This window comes from Mytilus galloprovincialis, chromosome 14 (assembly GCF_965363235.1).
Source record: "Mytilus galloprovincialis chromosome 14, xbMytGall1.hap1.1, whole genome shotgun sequence".
Taxonomy (NCBI): domain Eukaryota; kingdom Metazoa; phylum Mollusca; class Bivalvia; order Mytilida; family Mytilidae; genus Mytilus; species Mytilus galloprovincialis.
In genome coordinates this window covers 45,284,806-45,304,385 of record NC_134851.1, presented here as the reverse complement: position 1 = coordinate 45,304,385, position 19,580 = coordinate 45,284,806, and the positions used below count along the sequence as shown (strand labels likewise).

Here is a 19,580-nt window from a genome sequence, read left to right as displayed (position 1 = left end):
ATTTTCTTAAAATATATTATAAAACCTATATTCTTATATTTCATTTCAAAATACTGTCTTATAGATTTTGTTTTATGCAAAAAAAATGTGTTTTTTCATGAACAATCTAAGCAAATTTTGGCAATTTTGAACGACTCATACCTTGAAAAATAGCGCTGTGACCCATACTTTTATTATTTTTTTGAAAAAAGCATAGTCAAATCTTTATTTTGGCAAAGTATAAGAAAATTCTGTCATTTTTTTTCTATACCCCTGAACTACCTTAAATGCATATGTAACAATTTTTTATAAATTTTATAATTTCTGTCTTTATCTTGAAATTATTGTAGAAACTGAGGACAATTAGATTTATCATCAAGAAATAGAATTAAAAAAGTGTTGTTGATGAATGGCTTATTTGAAAACTTGATTATAACAAGAATGTGTCCCAAGTACACGGATGCCCCACTCGCACTATCATTTTCTATGTTCAGTGGACCGTGACATTGAGGTCAAAACTTTAATTTGGAACTAAAATTAGAAAGATCATATCATAGGGAACAAGTGTACTAAGTTTCAAGTTGATTAGACTTCAACTTCTTCAAAAACTACCTTGACCAAACACTTTAACCTGAAGCGAACGGACGCACAGACGGACAGACGAACGGAGGCACAGACGGACGGACGAACGGACGGACGAACGGAGGCACAGACGGACGGACGAACGGAGGCACAGACCAGAAAACATAATGCCCCTCTACTATCGTAGGTGGGGCATAAAAACACAAATATTTGGTATTTGTTAAAACATTTTCGATAATGCAATGAATCAATAAGTTTTCTTTATATAAATAAACAGTGTTAGCAATAAATTGCAAATTTGTGTGCAAATTTGCAGATTTGGGTAAAGAACTAGACCGATTATGTACTGTGAATGTACAACTCAAGATGGGGGTATACCCCTGAACTACCTTAAGGTGGTATGGGTGTCTTCTGCCATGTTGAATTGCAAAAAAACAGAGAACCTAAGGTCCAGATCTTCTATCAAGTTAGCAAAATTTGATGCAGAAATGCAGATATTTAATGTGAATTTTCATTTAAAAGAACCAATTTATAAGAATATAACTTATAAATTTTAATATTTTTACAAGTGTTGATTATTGTTGGTTGTTTTTAAATGTTTTTAATTTGGCATTTTAAAGGGAGGTAACTCTAAATCTGTGCATTTTCTGAAGGATTCTACATGAAATTTTCCTATTTTGTATTTTAGCCGGAAAAAAACGTACAGTGACCCTATCTTTTCTTTTGATATTCTCAAAGCATTGTCTGAAAGCTATCTTTTCCTAATTTATTTTACAATTCTATCATTTTGTTTAGTTTCTAACCACAAATTGTGTTTTTTCCTGTATAATCCCTTCACAATGGTCATTTTGTCACAACCTGTAGCTTGAGAAAATGCGCAGTGACCTATCATTTTTATTATATTTTTGAAAATATATCAATAGATACTATGTTTTGGCAAAGTATGAACAAATTCTATCATGAATTTTATTTTAGACTCCCATACCACCTTAAGGTTGCACTTTGTAAATACAGCTGTTTCTCAAAACACGCCTCTTTTGGGGAGTAATTGAATATTCATAGAAAATTGATTTTGTTTACATACTGGTTCCCAGTTATGCTCTCTGTGTTCCATATCGCAGAGACAGAACTTGGGAATGTTACCAGTAAATAAACACGTGCATATTGTTTACATTGAAATCTGTGGTAACCTTTCATTCGAGGTAGGGGTAGTTAAGAAAATTAGTGTAAGTTTAAACTCTGAGAAGTTCAGGGCATATAAACGTTGAAAATATGCCGCACAGCCCTATATTTTGACCTTTGAAAAAAATTGTGGTGCATATGAACTTTCAATTCTAGGATAAGATTTTTTTCAAAACTTCATAGTAAAAGTGGTACAGTTTTAGCCGTAAAAGGAGTTCCTATGGGAAATTGCATTGTCAATATTTACAGAAATGCAACCTATATAGGGTGAAAAAGGGGAACATTCAGAATTTAACCAAATTTGCTTTATTTCACAGATTTTAAAGAAATTAACTCAAATAAGAAGTTTTATGAATATTTAATGAAGATTGATAGAATCCTGGGCCTTAAATATGATGACTCAGCATAAATTCACAGTTTACAGTATGCAAAGTTTACTCAAAGTCCTGGATACAAAATTAAATCATAATATTTGCATATTTGTAAGTTAAATGGTTAAGAAGTGCTTATATTTACTCTTCGCAGTCATTGAAACTCATAGATCCTTCCTGAATATTATTTATGGGGTATTTGAGTCCTTTCGATAACCCAAAAGTAAGCCGCAACACCTAAATCTGCTTTTTTGTCATCACGGCATAATAAATACAAGCTAGAAAAACAAAAATATCTTTAGAAAACTTACAATAGTGTGTTCTATCCTGAATATGTACTAAATATTCCAAATTGCTAGAAACAGCAGAATGATTTAGGAAATTTGAGGCCCCAGGGGCAAAAAACATAGAAAATTGCCTACCCCCTGTGTCATAAAACAAATAATTTAACTTGTAAATGCTATGATTTTATGATTTTAAATTTCTTGATATAGAAAACAATAACTATGCTTGGAAGTTATGCAAAAATCAGATGTTAGCAGTCATCTCTACAACATTTTAAGTGAATTTATATCTCAGACTGGTATCTGCATACATACAACTATTGCAAATATGGCTTTGTTTGAACACTTCTAGTATATATAGTAGCTAAATTGTGTCAGATATATGGTTACAGATGATACTGTTGTGACAAGAATTCTAAATTGACCATTTGAGGCAGAAAATGTGTCCTTCAATTGACAAATAGGCATGCAGTAAGATGTGGACTGGAGATAGAGGCTGGATTGGATACTTTATATAATCTTGAATGTTGTAATGATTGACTGCTAAACATTACATTTATGATATTCTGATATGCTCTCAATATGTTATCAAAACAGTTTTTAACAGGTTCTAGGCATTTTTTATCAGAAAATATGCAAATAGGGTAAGCTGGCAAAAATTAAAGACTTGATTTCAAATTCTTTAAAAAATTGAAACAGGGGAGGGGGTATAAAATGTATAGTAAAGAAAAATTTAGAGTATACACAATGATTTCTTTAAGACTTTAATTCTGATAAATGAGTATTAATGTGAGAAAAACTGATTTTAGAGAGTTCTCTATTTGAATAAATGTCTGTATAGGTTGCACTTTTTAAATACAGCTGTTTCTCAAAACACGCCTCTTTTGGGGAGTAATTGAATATTCATAGAAAATTGATTTTGTTTACATACTGGTTCCCAGTTATGCTCTCTGTGTTCCATATCGCAGAGACAGAACTTGGGAATGTTACCAGTAAATAAACACGTGCATATTGTTTACATTGAAATCTGTGGTAACCTTTCATTCGAGGTAGGGGTAGTTAAGAAAATTAGTGTAAGTTTAAACTCTGAGAAGTTCAGGGCATATAAACGTTGAAAATATGCCGCACAGCCCTATATTTTGACCTTTGAAAAAAATTGTGGTGCATATGAACTTTCAATTCTAGGATAAGATTTTTTTCAAAACTTCATAGTAAAAGTGGTACAGTTTTAGCCGTAAAAGGAGTTCCTATGGGAAATTGCATTGTCAATATTTACAGAAATGCAACCTTAAAGGCAAATTCTCATACATGGAGTAATCTGATAATTTCGGTCCATATAGAAAATTGGTAGATCTGGATATTCTGAACATTTTTGCAACGTAAATTATCTATACCCTAAATAAATTTTAGACTTAGTATTTTCATTCTACTCCTATGTTCTATATTTTGCAATAGAGACCAAAATAATTGCTTTGCAGTGTAAAACATCATAACATTTATATACGCTTACAACCAATCAAGCTCAGTAAAAACTGTTATCATAAGAGAAATTTAACAATTGAAAAAAAAAATGGATGCCTTGATCAGTGGTTGTCATCTGAGTACCAAATCCACAGAATGGAAGATTTACAAATTTTCAAGAAAAAAAGAAGGGCATAATACTTAGACAGTACTTTAAATAAACTAACAAGTTTGATAATGAATTTGACAATAATCAGTTGTGGATCAAGGGGAGGGTTCTGAGGGTTGGAACCCCCCTTTTGTTTTGGAAGATCAATGCAATTGAATGGGGACTGACATATAGTTGGAACCCCACCCTTTGTCCTGGGTTGGGAACCCCCCTTTTTAAAATGGCTGGATCCGCCCCTGCAATAATATATACCGTGATAAATCTCTTTAGAGAATCATAATAAGATTCTGATGCAATTTGGTATCCACCAATAAAACGCCAGTATTTCATTAACTGCTGTTTACTGTTGTCTTTGTACATTTCTTTAAACATATCTTGTGACAACAGAACTTCTTTTAATTTCTCCTTGTCAGCAGAACATTCTAGATGATAAGGCAACTCTTCTGCTTTTCTTTCCATGTCAGTACTGAAAAAAAAAAAAGTTTATCATGATGGGAGTCATAATTTGACAGGGGGATAATATTGGAAAATATGCAAAAAATTGATTTTATGGTGAAAAAATTTGTGAATCACTGAATTTAGAGAACACAAAATTCTGAAATTTTAAACATTTCGCACTGATAAAATAGTATATATCTAGCCATGTGAAAATACTCATAAGCACCAACAATCAATTAATAAAAAATATTCTTAAAACAAGAACATGGATGCCCCACTCCCACTATCGTTTTCTATGTTCAGTGAACTGGGAAATTAGAGTAAAAATGCTAATTTAGCATAAATTAGAAAGGTTATATCATAGAGAACATGAATACTAAGCTTCAACTTCACCAAAAAATACCTTGACCAAAAACTTAACCTAAAGCAGGACAGACGAACTGATGAACGGACCAAAAAACATAATGCCTCTCTACTTTCTTAGGTGGGGCATAAATAAAAAAACAGGTTTTTTTATCCCCTTATGTTTGTGCTGTTTATCCGTATATGTATATATATATATATTTCATACTACTTACTTATTTTTCATACAAACAATATCTCATTAATAAATATTTGGATTTTCTAGTGTAAATAAATGTGAAATGTCACCAAGAAATAGTAATCCCATAAATATTATAATGTAAAAAGATACTGATAATTAATTTCTAACCATTTGTCAAAATATTCAGTAAGTCTTTGATGCCACCAACGTTGTGCCACTTGGTCCGATAGGTACATCTTTCTGACTGCTTTACTCATCGTTCTGTGGTGGAAATCTAATCGTCCTTCTCCTGAACTCCCACATGGACGAAGAAACTGTCGTAATCCAACATACACTAAAGCCCACTGTCAATTAGAAGAAATCATTCATTAAACTTAAGAGGTACCTATCAATTAAAGGGGTATTGATCATGTGAAATTGGATATCTATCAACTAAGAGGCCGCCTGGGTAGATCATGGTAAAGTGGATATCTATCAAGTGAGAGGCCGTCTGGGTAGATCATGGGAAAGTGGATATCTATCAAGTAAAAGGCCGCCTGGGTAGATCATGGGAAAGTGGATATCTATCAAGTAAGAGGCCGCCTGGGTAGATCATGGGAAAGTGGATATCTATCAAGTAAGAGGCCGCCTGGGTAGATCATGGGAAATTGGATATCTATCAAGTAAGAGGCCGCCTGGGTAGATCATAGAAAAGTGGATATCTATCAAGTAAGAGGCCGCCTGGGTAGATCATGGTTAAGGGAGATATCTATCAAGTAAGAGGCCACCTGGGTAGATCATGGTAAAGTGGATATCTATCAAGTAAGAGGCCGCCTGGGTAGATCATGGGAAAGTAGATATCTATCAAGTAAGAGGCCGCCTGGGTAGATCATGGTTAAGGGAGATAATATTACAAATGATTTAAAGTGTTAACTTTGTAAAAGTCATTGTTTTATTGGGATGAAAACAATGGTCCTCTTGAACTATTTCCCCCCCCCCCCAAAAAAATGAAAAAATATGAACTGTTTTACTTTTGTCTTTTCAGGGATTTTATAGCTGGCTACATGTGGCATGGCCATTGCTCATTTTTTAAAGGTTGTACAGTGACCTATAGTGGTTAAGTTCTGTGTCATTTGGTATCTTTTGGAGAGTTGTCTCATTTGCAAAATTGCAATCATACCATATCTTCTTCTTCTTTTATTTCTACAGCTGATTGTATTGAGTGTGTAGGTAAAGGCAATATCTTTGGTTAGCTTGCTTCCTAGCTGAACTGTGAAGTCATTATTAGGTAAGGTAAGGTATACTACCCTCCTTTCGAAGTTGTCTAGTCCTACAGACCAATAGATTGGTTATTTGTCTGTTTAGTCTACTATTATAGGAGGGTTAGTAAGTTTACCTAACCTAATAACCTTCACAGTTCAGCTAGCAAGCAAGCTTAACAAAGTTATTACCTTTACCTACACACTCAATGCAATCAGCTGTAAAGAAACTTTGATATCTTTTTAAATGCTTAACCTTTGCCATTGGAAGTCTGCCTTCAAAAGCTAAATCATCTGCAATCTTTGCTCCAGGTATACTGGGCTGCATGGCCAGCAGTTCAAACAATTCTGTTTCTAGAAGTCCAAATCTTGATGTCTCCACTAAACACAAAGTGGCTTGTACCAGTTCATTCCCATGATCCTTCACAATTCTGCCTAAAACCTGAAAAAAAATAAATAAAATGTGTGATTTTTGTTAAAAAGAACAGATTCATTATTGTAGATCCATTTTTTTTCTTATTACAAAAATAGTCACAGAATGAAAACTTGCATTCTAAATTTGGATACAACATTTCCATAAATTACAATAATTATGCATTTTTGTCAATATTGTTCAACAATTGCATGAAAATGAAAAATTGCAGGCAAAAACTTCTGAATTAACAGTCTGGTACGATTGCCAATATATGAAACTTTCCATTTAAGGACCATGCATTAAAAAGTTAGCAACCATAGGTCAGTGGAAGGTTTTCAACAACGAGTAAATGTCATAGTGTGTACAAGCTATAAAAGAGGGGGCAGGACCTTTTCGGGACGTCAGGATCGGGGTTTTTAAGCTCAGGATTTCAGGATTGAACATTTCGAGAATTCTTTTTTTTGAATTTCCGGATGTCAGGATTTCATTTTTCTTTAATTTCGGGACCTCCGGATTTCATGTTTTTAACCCTGGAATTCCAGGATCAGCACCCTTCCACACCCCCCCCCCCCCCCCATAAAAGGTTCAGAAATCTAAAAACTGTGGATTCATTTATTTTCATGGTTACCAATTTTTGATTTTGTGGTTTTGCCAATGTCTACAAATAAGCTTATAGAAAATTTCATCTTTGTTGAGTATTGAAATTTGTGATTCTTCTAAACCGACGAAATCCATGAAAATTGGTATCCCATGAATATTAATTTAGCCACAGTAGTCCTCACATTGAAATTCATTTGATAATGTTTATATAAAAATATCCACAATCCTTTGGATTCAGAAACAATGAATGACTTACAACTTGTAACAGTCCAATCATATCAATAGGTAGATCTCTTATTTTCTGTGTCAGTTTTCTGAATTCACCAAAAACTCTGAGTTCTTCACATGCTACGGTCAGCCATAATGGCCTTCCAGCATCTGGCTTATCTGTTAAAATCTCTAACTGCAAAAATAAAAGGTGATCATCCTGAAAATTTCTTAGCCTTCAATTAATTATGTTCAAATATAAGTTTTCTGAAATCACCAAACACTCTGAGTTCTTCACATGCATGCAGCAGTCAGACAAAATGGCTGTCTAGAATCAGGCTTATCAGTTAAAATTTCCCACTGCAAAAACAAAAGTATAAATCATTCTGAAAATTTCTTTTTCTCATGTTTAAATATAAATTAATTACCGGGTACTAGTTAAGTCTAGTTTTAATAATAATGATAATATAACATTTGAAAACTTGTTGAATATTAATTATGAGTTGTTAACAACTTCATTATTTTGCTTCATTTGAATAATTGTCTCAAAGATTATCACATAACATCTTATTTTATGAGGGTCATTTCTTTATTATTTAATATTTTAGACAATTTTTCTTTTTTCTATATCTATTTTGCCTATAATTCTCTAATATTGTCTATTTTTGACATCTAATAATTTTCTGTTCTCTATTTCTAGTTCTATTTTTGTCAATTCATGATATTTTAGCCCTTTATTCTGCCCTTTTTGGCCATTATTTTCTTTAATGTTAACCCCTTCTTGATCCTCTTTTGTATTTCAATATTTTTCTTTAGACTTACTTGTTCATCATCCAGCCTTTTGTTATACTCAGCAAGTATTTTACAGACAATATTTTTCCGAATACTTTTAACAAGTGGATCAACAGACAATTCAATTGATTTCTTCTCATCAGATTTACGATCTGGATCATCACGGAGAGAATTGAGACATTTTCCTTCCAATGTACTGACAATGATCCTCATTCCTTCGGGCAGTTTTTTTGGTAACCAAACCAGATAATGAGCATCTCCTGAAAGAAAAACAAAACAGCTAATTTGGGCTATTCCATCAAAACAGGGGGAGGGTAGGACTGGAAGTTTTATTTCTGGACATGTGTTGTAGCCAGACTAAATAAAAGAAAAAAAAAACATTTAATTCAACCATCCCATTTAAACTCTTTTTGGAGAGTTCAGAAGCAATGTTTAAAAAAAAAGTTTAATTTCTGGACATTAGTTGTAGGTTATTAATGGTTCTATGTTTTGACATCTAGACCCCCCTTTTATCTGACAACTAATGCATTTGTATGGGAACATATGGTTGGTGTGATCCCTTTTTTATGATTTGCATATGTTGGAAACCCTCCCCCTTTTTGAAATGGCTGGATCCCAGTCTGACAAAACATATAGTTTACCATCATCATCCATCTGATTCAGAGCATCCAAAAACACAACAATTTTTTGGTAACCTTCTTTCTTAGCAACTTGAGCTGCATATTTAAACATGGTGTGAGCATATCTTTTCATTTCTTGTAAGTCATCAGGCATCTTAGTTCCCTCAGGCATAAATTCCAAGAAAAATCTTTGTAAGATCTGGAATAAATCTGTGGATCCTGGAGTTGCTCCAATGAAATGGTAAAATACCTAAAAAATAAAATTAGCAAATACACAATGTTTAAAAATACCATAGAAAAAACAACCAAAACTATATACGATTGAATGACCAATTTACATGTTTTTCTTACTTGCTGTTATAATATTTTCAATCTCTATTTGTCTCACTTTTTAACAAAAAAATTTAATTTCACTACATCTAAAAATATCATTAACATTACTTTTCATTCATACATATTATCTGAAGAAAAACATGGCAATACTCAAGAGTCAAGGCTCTGAGTCATGTAACTTTATAACCGTGTACCATGGATTAGCAAATTTGTGCTCTATGCACCAAATCCAGTGTCTGATTTGTTGAAATCTTAGTCTGAGTAAAATAATCGTAAGTGCAAAGTCAAAACCAAACATTTATTTGTTAGTGACGGTTTTGTAACCTTTTGACATCACAGTGTAAGAGTCATTGATCAGTTTTGCAAAAAGTCAGCATCAAATTCAGTCAGAATCACAATAGTGATTATTGAAACATTTATATTAAAAGGTTGACATGAATGCCCCTAGTCAAGTTTTGCAATTAAAATGAGACAAAGGGATGGAAAGACGAAAGGATGGATGGTCAAGGGTAACTCTTAATGCTGATCCATCATCTATGGTAGGCATAAAAAAATAGTTGTGTCTAGGATTTCGTACCTACCATATTCTGATTTTTTTGAAGTTTTTGAAATTTGAACAGAACAACTTATCAGTCTGACAGAAATGACACACACAAATAACGCTTTCCAAAAAAAAAAGTTTTAAAAAAAATGTTTGTAGCAATTCTCACAATATTAAAATCCTCACAAAAAATTCCGAAATCACATAAGGTATTGTTGAAAACTTATTACAAGTTCATTTAGCAATCACTTATTAAATTCATTGATGTTTTCTTGAATGATCAAAATGACCGTAAGTCAAAAGTCTTAAGAAGTAAAAGAGAGGTCATCTGACTGAGATTCAGGGGTCAAAATTGGCACTGGTCTGGTGGTCAGAGACCAGTAGAATTTGTGTCTGACCAGTAGAAATTTTTCGTTAAAATCAATGATTGCATCTCTATCTCAGTTTGTTTACAAAAAAATAAACCTGAGAAATTATTTTTAGGGTATTGGGGGTGCTATTTTTGGAATAAAGAAGAGGAAAGCAGTTGAGAAAAATAAAACTAAACATCTGTCATATCTTTTAGTGGTTATCAGATGAATGTCATTTTTGCAGGACCAGTAAATTTTGAGCCGGACCAGTTGATCTAAAGTCCACTGGTCCGGCTGGCCAGTACACTAAAAAGCTTAGATTCGACCCCTGCTGAGATTACTAAAACTCATTGCATCTCCAAATTTCAGTTCACCTCTCATTCTCTCCACACTAATTATAATCACCTTGTATTTTTTATTTGTAAGGCACTGTTTCACAGTATAAGCTATTAGGGCAGATTTACCAGACCCAGGAAAACCTGCAAGTACCAATGGAACATGTTCTTTAACTGTGTCATCAATATAGCTGTGTATCATCTGAACACTTTCTTCTCTTCCTAGTAAAACCTAAAAAAATATATTCAGAATTTCAGATATTGGTCTTTCATGATCAATAATTTTGATTTTCAGGTGTGAATGATCTTCATTCTCCTTTCTTTCTAGTAAAACCTTAAGCATATTCAGATGTTTAAGGTGGTACCTAACAGTTTCACTAAAATTAATTTGGTTCGTTTAATTTTGATAAAATTTTGACAAAGTATCTACTTTGACCCTTAAACAAAAATATAAAAATTTCAAAAATTTTGAACCAATTTTTTGGCAGAAAAATTACACTGGTTATATAGCAGTTTGGCAAACACTTATTTTGATCATTGAGAAGCTTAATACTCCCTTAACAACACAATGTAATTAAAACGTTTAGCTGATTTTACAGAGTTATCTCCCTGTAGTGTTAGGTACCACCTTAAATAATAAAGCTGTTGATCATCTTAAAGCTCTCTTTTCTTAAGCTTCTAGTAAAACTTAAAAAAGCATATTTTAGATACATAAATATAAAAGAAAAGAGTTCCAATGTTTCCCGAGGAGCACATATATTCTAACTATCTATGGTTCAAAAGCAATAAATCAAAAATGCACTTTTATCCAAGTCCTTGCACTTTCATTAGATACCAAATTTAACTTATGTTTTACTTTTTGAGTAAGTTACAGCTACATTTGTATGCATAGGACAGTCAACATCAAAAATTGCTTAAAGGATATAATATTAATGAGTCTACGACTTGTTTTCCAACTCAAAGATCAGAAGGATGGTAATAACTGTAGATGATCTACTATATAATATGGGTTTTGGTCATTGTTGAAGGATGGTAATAACTGTAGATGATCTACTACATAATATGGGTTTTGGTCATTGTTGAAGACTGTATTGTGAATATGTGATTTCATGGTCTTGCTAAAGTAATTAGCATATAACTTGATAGAAATTGGATTTCATTGAATACTTAAATTTGTGGTTCACCTGTTCTCACAAAACCAACTAAAGTTGGTAATCTAACAAATATTAATGAATTCACAGTATATGGCAGTATATGGTATGGGTTTTAGTCATTTTTTAAAGACCTGTTGTTACTACCATCTGTCATTTGTTCTTTGGTGATAGTTGTCTTATAATTGGCCTTCAAATCACATCTTATCGTTTTATGTAAAGAGGAGTATTAAGAGGGGGAAAGGTCTTAATGAACTACATATATCAATGGTTATAGAAAGACTTTTTACATGTCCCACTCCAAAAGTTCCAAAGTTTAGGGGTCCAAGCCCCTTTGTTCAAAATCATGGATCCGCATCTGATATATCGTTCATCATTTACCTGAGAACGCTGAAACATAAAAGTCTCATGTTCCAATTTCAGGACATCTTTCAGTGTGGGTGACAGACCAAGACTATCGGTGGGATACTGTAGGCTTAACATCGTCTTGAAATGCTGAAGCACTCTTTTTCCCATTTCTTCAAACCCGCTCAAGTAAAGTTTTCCTTCAGCCTCTTTTTCATATGTACAACTGTAGTCATGGACTTGTTTTGGATACTTTGTCCTCAATTTTTCTGAAAGAAAAAAATAAGAATTTAAGGTGATAATAAGTTCAAGCAGATGCTGTTCTTTGAAAATGATTGTCAACAAGTAACCTTCATTGTTGGTACATGTATAAAATTCCATGGAAGGTGAAACAATATTTAAGTTCTTAGAGTTTTAAATTGTGATAGAAATAGTCAACAAATTTGGAGTAGTTTTATATGTATATATATATATATATTGTTGGATTCTAAATTTGTTGTATTATAGATCTAAGAATTACTTAAGAATTGAATGCTTCTTTTTGTAACTCCATTGGAGTGTAAAAGCATTGACCAAAGTACATTTTGTATGAAGCTAAGAAGCGCTTCATACTAAAAATGTGTGCATGGTCAACGCTTATACAACCCTATGAAGTTACAAAAAGAAGCATTCAATACTTATAATTACATTTTAGCTATGATTATGAAAACTCAAATTTTATTATTGTTTTATTTAATTCACCTATGCACTTTATTGTGGGACCACGTGTTTTCATGAATGAAAAGTTTTATTGAGCAATGCAATTGCTTACGGAATAACATGTGATGTGCAGTTAGCCAATCAGATTAAAGTATCATAATGAAACATACATCTAATGTAATTATATGGAAATGAGTGCCTCACAAACAATAATGTTTCTGAAGAATAGTTGAGACTGTTTGAAAGGTTTCACATTCAGGTTTATTTCAATTGAGTGATAGATCCTAAAATAAAGTATAACATGGAAACTTCCTAAATTTGTTTCTTTTAAAAATGTATCCAACATGCACTAATATTAATACTCACTTTTAAGGGTACTCAATGAACGTTTATGGTCATCATTTTTCTCAGTCATATAAGATTTAACTTTCTCATCTTTAACATGGTCCAAATAATCTGGTGTTCTCATTAAAAACAGAGCCTAAAATCAAAAATTTTCAAATGAAGGCAATATGCATTTTTCTCAACTTATTGAAAAATCAATTAGTAACTAGAACCAAAGTGCTTTATAAAGATAGCATTCATTTTGCAGTTGAAACTAAAAATTAAACATGATAATACTGTATATTGCCTTGGAAGGATATACTAGCTGATTCAACAGCAAATTATGAACAAAGAAAGATAACTCAAATTTAAAATATTAGTTTTTCATGCATGATTTATGAAACGTTGTTCACAAGTAGAGTTAACTTTAATTACATTTTAACTTGAATATTTAATTATATATTTCATTGATTAAGTTCTTGAAATTGTCATGGACAGGATGCTGCATTCAAAGGAAGTTGCAATCAATACATATTTTTTTTTGTTCATCCCAAATATAGTGACTGGAAAATTAATAACTATCAGGCCAACCCTATAAAGGTTTTGCTCCCTTGAATGAAAGCTTTTCCCCCAAATCTATGTGTGTATTTCTTGCTAAATAGATGAAAAGATTTGAAAATTTGACTTCATACCAAAAAAAAGTTGACTCAATAAACCTGATTATTATCCGATATGTTGAATTTATTCGCAATCTTTCGGAACAAGGTAATCAGTATTCTACTACAGTCTACTACCCTGCCATCTTTTTTAACTTACATTTCTATTTTGTCCCCAATATCCACCAACCATAATCTCTGATGTGGTTACAGACATCCCAGGCATCCATTTGTATCTGGAAAGAATAATCAAATTACTGTTAAGGATGTTCGCTTGTCATGTTTAGAAATCCTCTTGTTTTATCCATTTGACTGCCTTAACAATTTTTGCTCATTGACCCCCATTTTTTTTTATAAATCTTTTACATGTAAAATAAGCTATCTGTAAAAGTCTTATAAAATCCTTGTTTTTTTTAATAGTTTTTGAGAACTTGAACTTGTCAATGATAAAGCTATGAAAAATCAAGAGAGAACTTTTACCCGCCAAAATTTCAATGGCTAATATCTCGAAAACAAGCACATTGACCTATATATTTGTTCTGATTTTTTGGTTTCTTGATTAATCCCCTATCAATATATTTTAGTGTTATGAAAAGCTTATTATTTTGAAACTGAGTAGCAAACTTCCTTAATTCATATTTTTTTTGGGGAATGAAAATTGTTATTTCCTGGATATTTGATTCCATCATCATCAGGTTTTCCCAAATTTTGCATTAAGATATAAGCCTATAAAATGTTAAAATTGCCTATGTTATTATCCAGAGAATCACATATTAATTGATCAGCTTGAATAAAAGATAGAAGTACCTTACCTTGCCCTGATGTCATCTGGAATTTCTTCTATTTTTGGCACCCAGCCAAATCTTTCAGATACTAAACTTAGAAAATAGGGATATATATTCTCTTCTCGACATCTACATAAAATAATAAAAAAGTATTAAAAGAGACAAAACTAGAAAAAGGGACATAAATATGAATCTCTAGCAATTGTTTATATACAGAAAAAAACACTCGGGTTGAAGAATACTTGGATTGTTTATGGTGCTATACACACCTTGGGTTCTTGTTTTTCGAATTGCTTTTTATGCTGGTGCATTATGTTGATAGTTATGATAGTTTGTTAGCTCTTATTGAATGTTCAGTTAGTAGCTTCTGTCTAGGTTGTACACAGGTGCTCCTAGAACAGGGGAAGTAACTCAGAGGATGGACTCAATATTATTTCTTAAAACAGAATCAATAAAATGGTGGGACTTATCAAATTTCAATATATTGACATACTGGTATCGCCCAAGTAAATTCCTGCATTATAGAAGTCTGACAATTACCTGTCTAGTTCCGACAAACATGTTGTCAATGTTTCCCTAATTGACATACTGGTCTCGCCCAAGTAAATTCTTGCTAAGCACTCGGACAATTACCTGTCTTGTTCGGACAAACATGTTGTCAATGTTTCCCTAATTGACATACTGGTCTCGCCCAAGTAAATTCTTGCTAAGCACTCGGACAATTACCTGTCTAGTTCCGACAAACATGTTGTCAATGTTTCCCTAATTGACATACTGGTCTCGCCCAAGTAAATTCTTGCCAAGCACTCGGACAATTACCTGTCTAGTTCCGACAAACATGTTGTTAATGTTTCCCTAATTGACATACTGGTCTCGCCCAAGTAAATTCTTGCCAAGCACTGGGACAATTACCTGTCTAGTTCCGACAAACATGTTGTTAATGTTTCCCTAATTGACATACTGGTCTCGCCCAAGTAAATTCTTGCCAAGCACTGGGACAATTACCTGTCTAGTTCCGACAAACATGTTGTCAATGTTTCCCTAGTGTCAGCATCTTTCGGTACTCCCCATCTTAAATCACACTCCACCAGCCTCAGTTTCCTTTCCTCACACCATTCTCTGAGCTGGGGGAAGATTACCTTTACAAGATAGTCACGCTCATTGTTCATGTCCTTAAAAGTACTGCTAACAAAAAGTCTAATGGTCTTCCAACCTCGCCTCTGAAAAAAATATAAGGTTACACATGTACAACATGTATGATGCACATTCAAATTTGGAAATTAAGCATATTGTAAACGAACTAATTTCCGTGAGTGATTTATTATCACGACTTGTGGGTGAAGAAAAATAACACAAAAATAAATCATCCCAAATATGTAAAACTTTGATTTTTCCTTATTCATCTTCCATGTCTTCATCAAGTAAATTTTAGAACCACAAAATCAAATTGTCATGAAATGGGTTTGAAAGAGCTAAACGAGAAATAAAGTATCCGCATTTAAATAAGTCGGTTTACAAAATTTTGCGGTTTTTATATAATCACCAAAAAAAAAGTCTCACTATGTTTTCCTTTGCTCCTAAAAATACATGTTCATGTGCAGTAATGTATCAATAAGGATTAGCGCCTACAAACATGTTTAACTGAGCCATATTCTGTCATGTGCTTCTCCCAAGAACCTGTAAGTTGTTACTCAGTCAGTGCAAGTGACTGGCTGACGATTGTTGCTATATATAATATATCATTTTTGTTTTTTCATTCATTGTTGTGAACTTAAATCAGACCGATAGTTTTCGTATTTGAACTATTTTACATTTGTCATTTTAGAGCCGTTTATAATAGCTGACTATAGGATATGGGTTTTGCTCATTGTTGAAGGCCGTATAGTGGCCTATATTTGTTAACCTATATGTCATTAGGTTTACATAGCTGCTACAGTTGTTTCAACGGTAATTAAAAAACATCTTCTTATCTTTATATATACAGACACACTCTGCACTTGAAGTTACCAAAAAATATCATAATTAACATGTACAATTAAATGTACTAGGATGGAGTCTCTCTAAGTAATCTCAAATCCTAGAATTGAGGCTGTCATGAATAAAACAGTAGAAAATAAAATGTTTTCAAGAGTTTGTTTTTTTCTATATTTCAAAAGTATTGTCATATTATTACATGTACAATGTAGATGATTAATAGGTACAAAAATGTATGTGTATACATGCATGACATATACATGCATGTACATGTATGTATAACAAGAATGTGTCCATTAGTACACGGATGCCCCACTCGCACTATCATTTTACATGTTCAGTGGACCGTGAAATTGGGGTCAATACTTTAATTTGGCATTAAAATAAGAAAGATCATATCATGGGGAACATGTGTACTAAGTTTGAAGTCGATTGGATTTCAACTTCATCAAATCTACCTTGACCAAAAACTTTAATCTGAAGCGGGATGAACGGACGAACGAACGAACGATCGAACAAAGGCACAGACCAAAAAAACATAAGCCCCTCTACTATCGTAGGTGGGGCATAAAAATCATCATCTATCAAAATATTTTGCATACCTCTTTTTCTGGAGTAATTTCTGGTTTCCTTTTACATATCAAATCATCCACATATTGTTCCCAAACACAAGGGTCATCACTTAATTCTAATCCACCCATGAGCTCCGACAAATCAGTTTCCATCCAGCTCAGATGATCCCCATTGGATAATTTTCTTTGATTGCTCGCCTCAGCCGATTTGGTTTCTTTTGACATAGCAGTCTGATTTTGCACTGCATCTGGTTTTTCCGGCAATATTTTCTTTTCTTCATTTTGTTTGGTACTTTCACTTTCATGGTTTTTTACTGCTGTATCAGACTTTGCATTTTCAGATGTATTGTTACTATTAGATTTTGTGGCTGTTTCTTTATTCTTCTTTGATGAACCACTACCCATTTTTTATATATATGTGCCTGTAATAGAAAATTAAATCTAAACAAGAATGTGTCCAAAGTACATGGATGCCCCACTCGCACTATCCTTTACCATGTTCCATGGACCGTGAAATTGGGTAATAATCTAATTTGGCATTAAAATTAGAAAGATTATACTATAGGGAACATATGTACTAAGTTTCAAGTTGATTGGACTTAAATTTTATCAAAAACTACCTTGACCAAAAACTTTAACCTGAAACTCCCACTTTCATTTTCTATGTTCAGTGGACCGTGAAATTGGGGTCAAAAGTCTAATTTGGCTTTAAAATTAAAAAGATCATATCATAAGCAACAAGTGTACTAAGTTTCAAGTTGATTGGACTTCAGCTTCATCGAAAACTACCTTGACCAAAAACTTTAACCTGAATGGACATGATGGACGGACGGACGGACGGAGCCACAGACCAGAAAACTTAATGCCCCTCTACTATCGTTGGTTGGGCATAAAAAAAAAATGTGATTTAGTGAACTTTCCTTCTGACCCTAATTAGTGGGACCCAACTTGTCTGAAAAATATTTACAAAGACAAAGTGGATTTTATCGTTTTGTAACACAAAATGCATATTACTTTTAGGCTACACCAATTTGATTTATAGTTCTTCGGACAAAAACTCCAAAAAATATGGGGAGAGCGAGCAAAATTTTTTGATTGTATATTTATATATTTCTTGAAAATTGGTTTTGTTGAGACGGGTACTTGAAGAAGTAAAAAAAAATATACACATATAAGTAAATTTGTAGGATACTTATACAAGTGAATTTTATTTACTTGTATAGGTAAAAACAAAATTGGCTTAGTTATTTCCCTTAGGCATTCAGATTTTTTTTACTTGTATAAGTAAACAAATCATCCTTTCTTCTTTTCTTGAATTCTTAAGATTTCTTTGCTCTAATATTATTTTAAATTGTGTACTCTTTACAGATGTCTTTACTAATCATTTAAGTGTAATTTCATGGACAAAGAAAATCCCATTTGTCTGTTATCTTCATAACCCTGCTCATTTACAAGGAGCACTTTTTGATTGCCATGCGCAAATATACAAGGTCTTTGCTCAATCAGTTTCTTTGATGAATTAATGAGATGAAACATTGAACTTTAATGAAAAAATTTGAACAAACCTGGGAAAAATCATTAAAGGCATGATTTCACATCTCAAAACTTGAGGATTTTTGTGGGATTGTAAGAAAAATTTACTTATACAAGTAAATTTTTCAGAAAATTAAGGGGAGATTATTCAAACATTATTTATCATGTTTATTTACTTATATGTGTATATTTTTTTTTACTTCTTCAAGTAAATAAAATACACTTATACAAGTAGTACCCCTGACTGACAAGTGGAGTGAGCGGTATATATTTTTTTGTCAAATTGTACAATTTAGAATTGTATGTACTTCATGTTAAAACTGGGTTACATCAAAGAAAAGAGCTACATGTATGGTATAGCTGTCTGTGATATAGAGTAAAAAGCAAAATGTACATGTACATGAGATAATTAAATGAAATATCATTATTCAGATTTGACCAAAGTACAAATGCAGCTGCTAGCCTCGCATTTGAAATATTTTTTTATTTCTGTCAATTCAAACCAAAGACTTTAAAATCTTCATTTTGTTTTAATCTATTTTTAAATTTGCCAATAATTAGATACGCAGTAGTATGAGGGGGGATAGGACCTTTATCGGTACTCCGGGATCGGGTGTTTTTAAGCTCGGGATTTCGGGATTGACCCTTTCGGGATCCGGGAATCCTTTTTTCTGATTTCGGGACGTCTGGATTTACTTTATTTAAATTCGGGACCTCGGGATTTCGTTTTTTTAAGTCCGGGATTTCGGGATCAGGACCCCTCCTATCCCCCCTCTAGTATGGTGTCAGAAAATATGATAATCATGGCGTGTAGGTCTAGAGAATAGTACTTAAGTCACAAAAACTGAAATTAGTTGATTCGCCGCTGAGGAGAAAAACAATATATATGGAAGTACACGTATGGGTCAGTCAGATTAATGCCTAACATGTAGTAGAAGTTAAATTAAACACTGTAACCACAATACATGTAAATAAGGCTACACTGACGGTGTTCTTACAAATCAACTTGATATAGCAAAAATATTGTTAATGCTAGTAAGTGATTTCATCATTAAATTGTCCACACAAAATCGTGTAAAGCATACTTAAAGAGAAGTTAA

At 32.8% G+C, this 19,580-nt stretch overlaps 1 protein-coding gene across 3 annotated transcripts in view; it reads right to left on the bottom strand.

Moving 5' to 3' along the window:
- The window catches only part of LOC143059446 (TPR repeat-containing protein DDB_G0287407-like), a 53,506-nt gene that overhangs the window by 31,464 nt on the left and 2,462 nt on the right, over window positions 1-19,580 (bottom strand). Inside the window, exons 2-14 of one of the 3 annotated variants that reach the window (XM_076232944.1) lie at window positions 16,978-17,369; window positions 15,407-15,621; window positions 14,429-14,530; window positions 13,777-13,852; window positions 13,003-13,117; window positions 11,974-12,206; window positions 10,512-10,673; window positions 8,904-9,132; window positions 8,293-8,522; window positions 7,520-7,666; window positions 6,505-6,690; window positions 5,179-5,354; window positions 4,281-4,494 (exon numbers count right to left, since the gene is read on the bottom strand). In XM_076232944.1, the coding sequence (XP_076089059.1) occupies window positions 4,281-4,494; window positions 5,179-5,354; window positions 6,505-6,690; window positions 7,520-7,666; window positions 8,293-8,522; window positions 8,904-9,132; window positions 10,512-10,673; window positions 11,974-12,206; window positions 13,003-13,117; window positions 13,777-13,852; window positions 14,429-14,530; window positions 15,407-15,621; window positions 16,978-17,352 (2,460 nt within the window). In that variant the 5' untranslated portion in view covers window positions 17,353-17,369. Of the gene's footprint in view, window positions 1-4,280; window positions 4,495-5,178; window positions 5,355-6,504; window positions 6,691-7,519; window positions 7,667-8,292; window positions 8,523-8,903; window positions 9,133-10,511; window positions 10,674-11,973; window positions 12,207-13,002; window positions 13,118-13,776; window positions 13,853-14,428; window positions 14,531-14,941; window positions 15,097-15,406; window positions 15,622-16,977; window positions 17,777-19,580 lie in introns of those variants that run through there. The other 2 variants (XM_076232945.1, XM_076232946.1) reach the window with 2 other exon arrangements.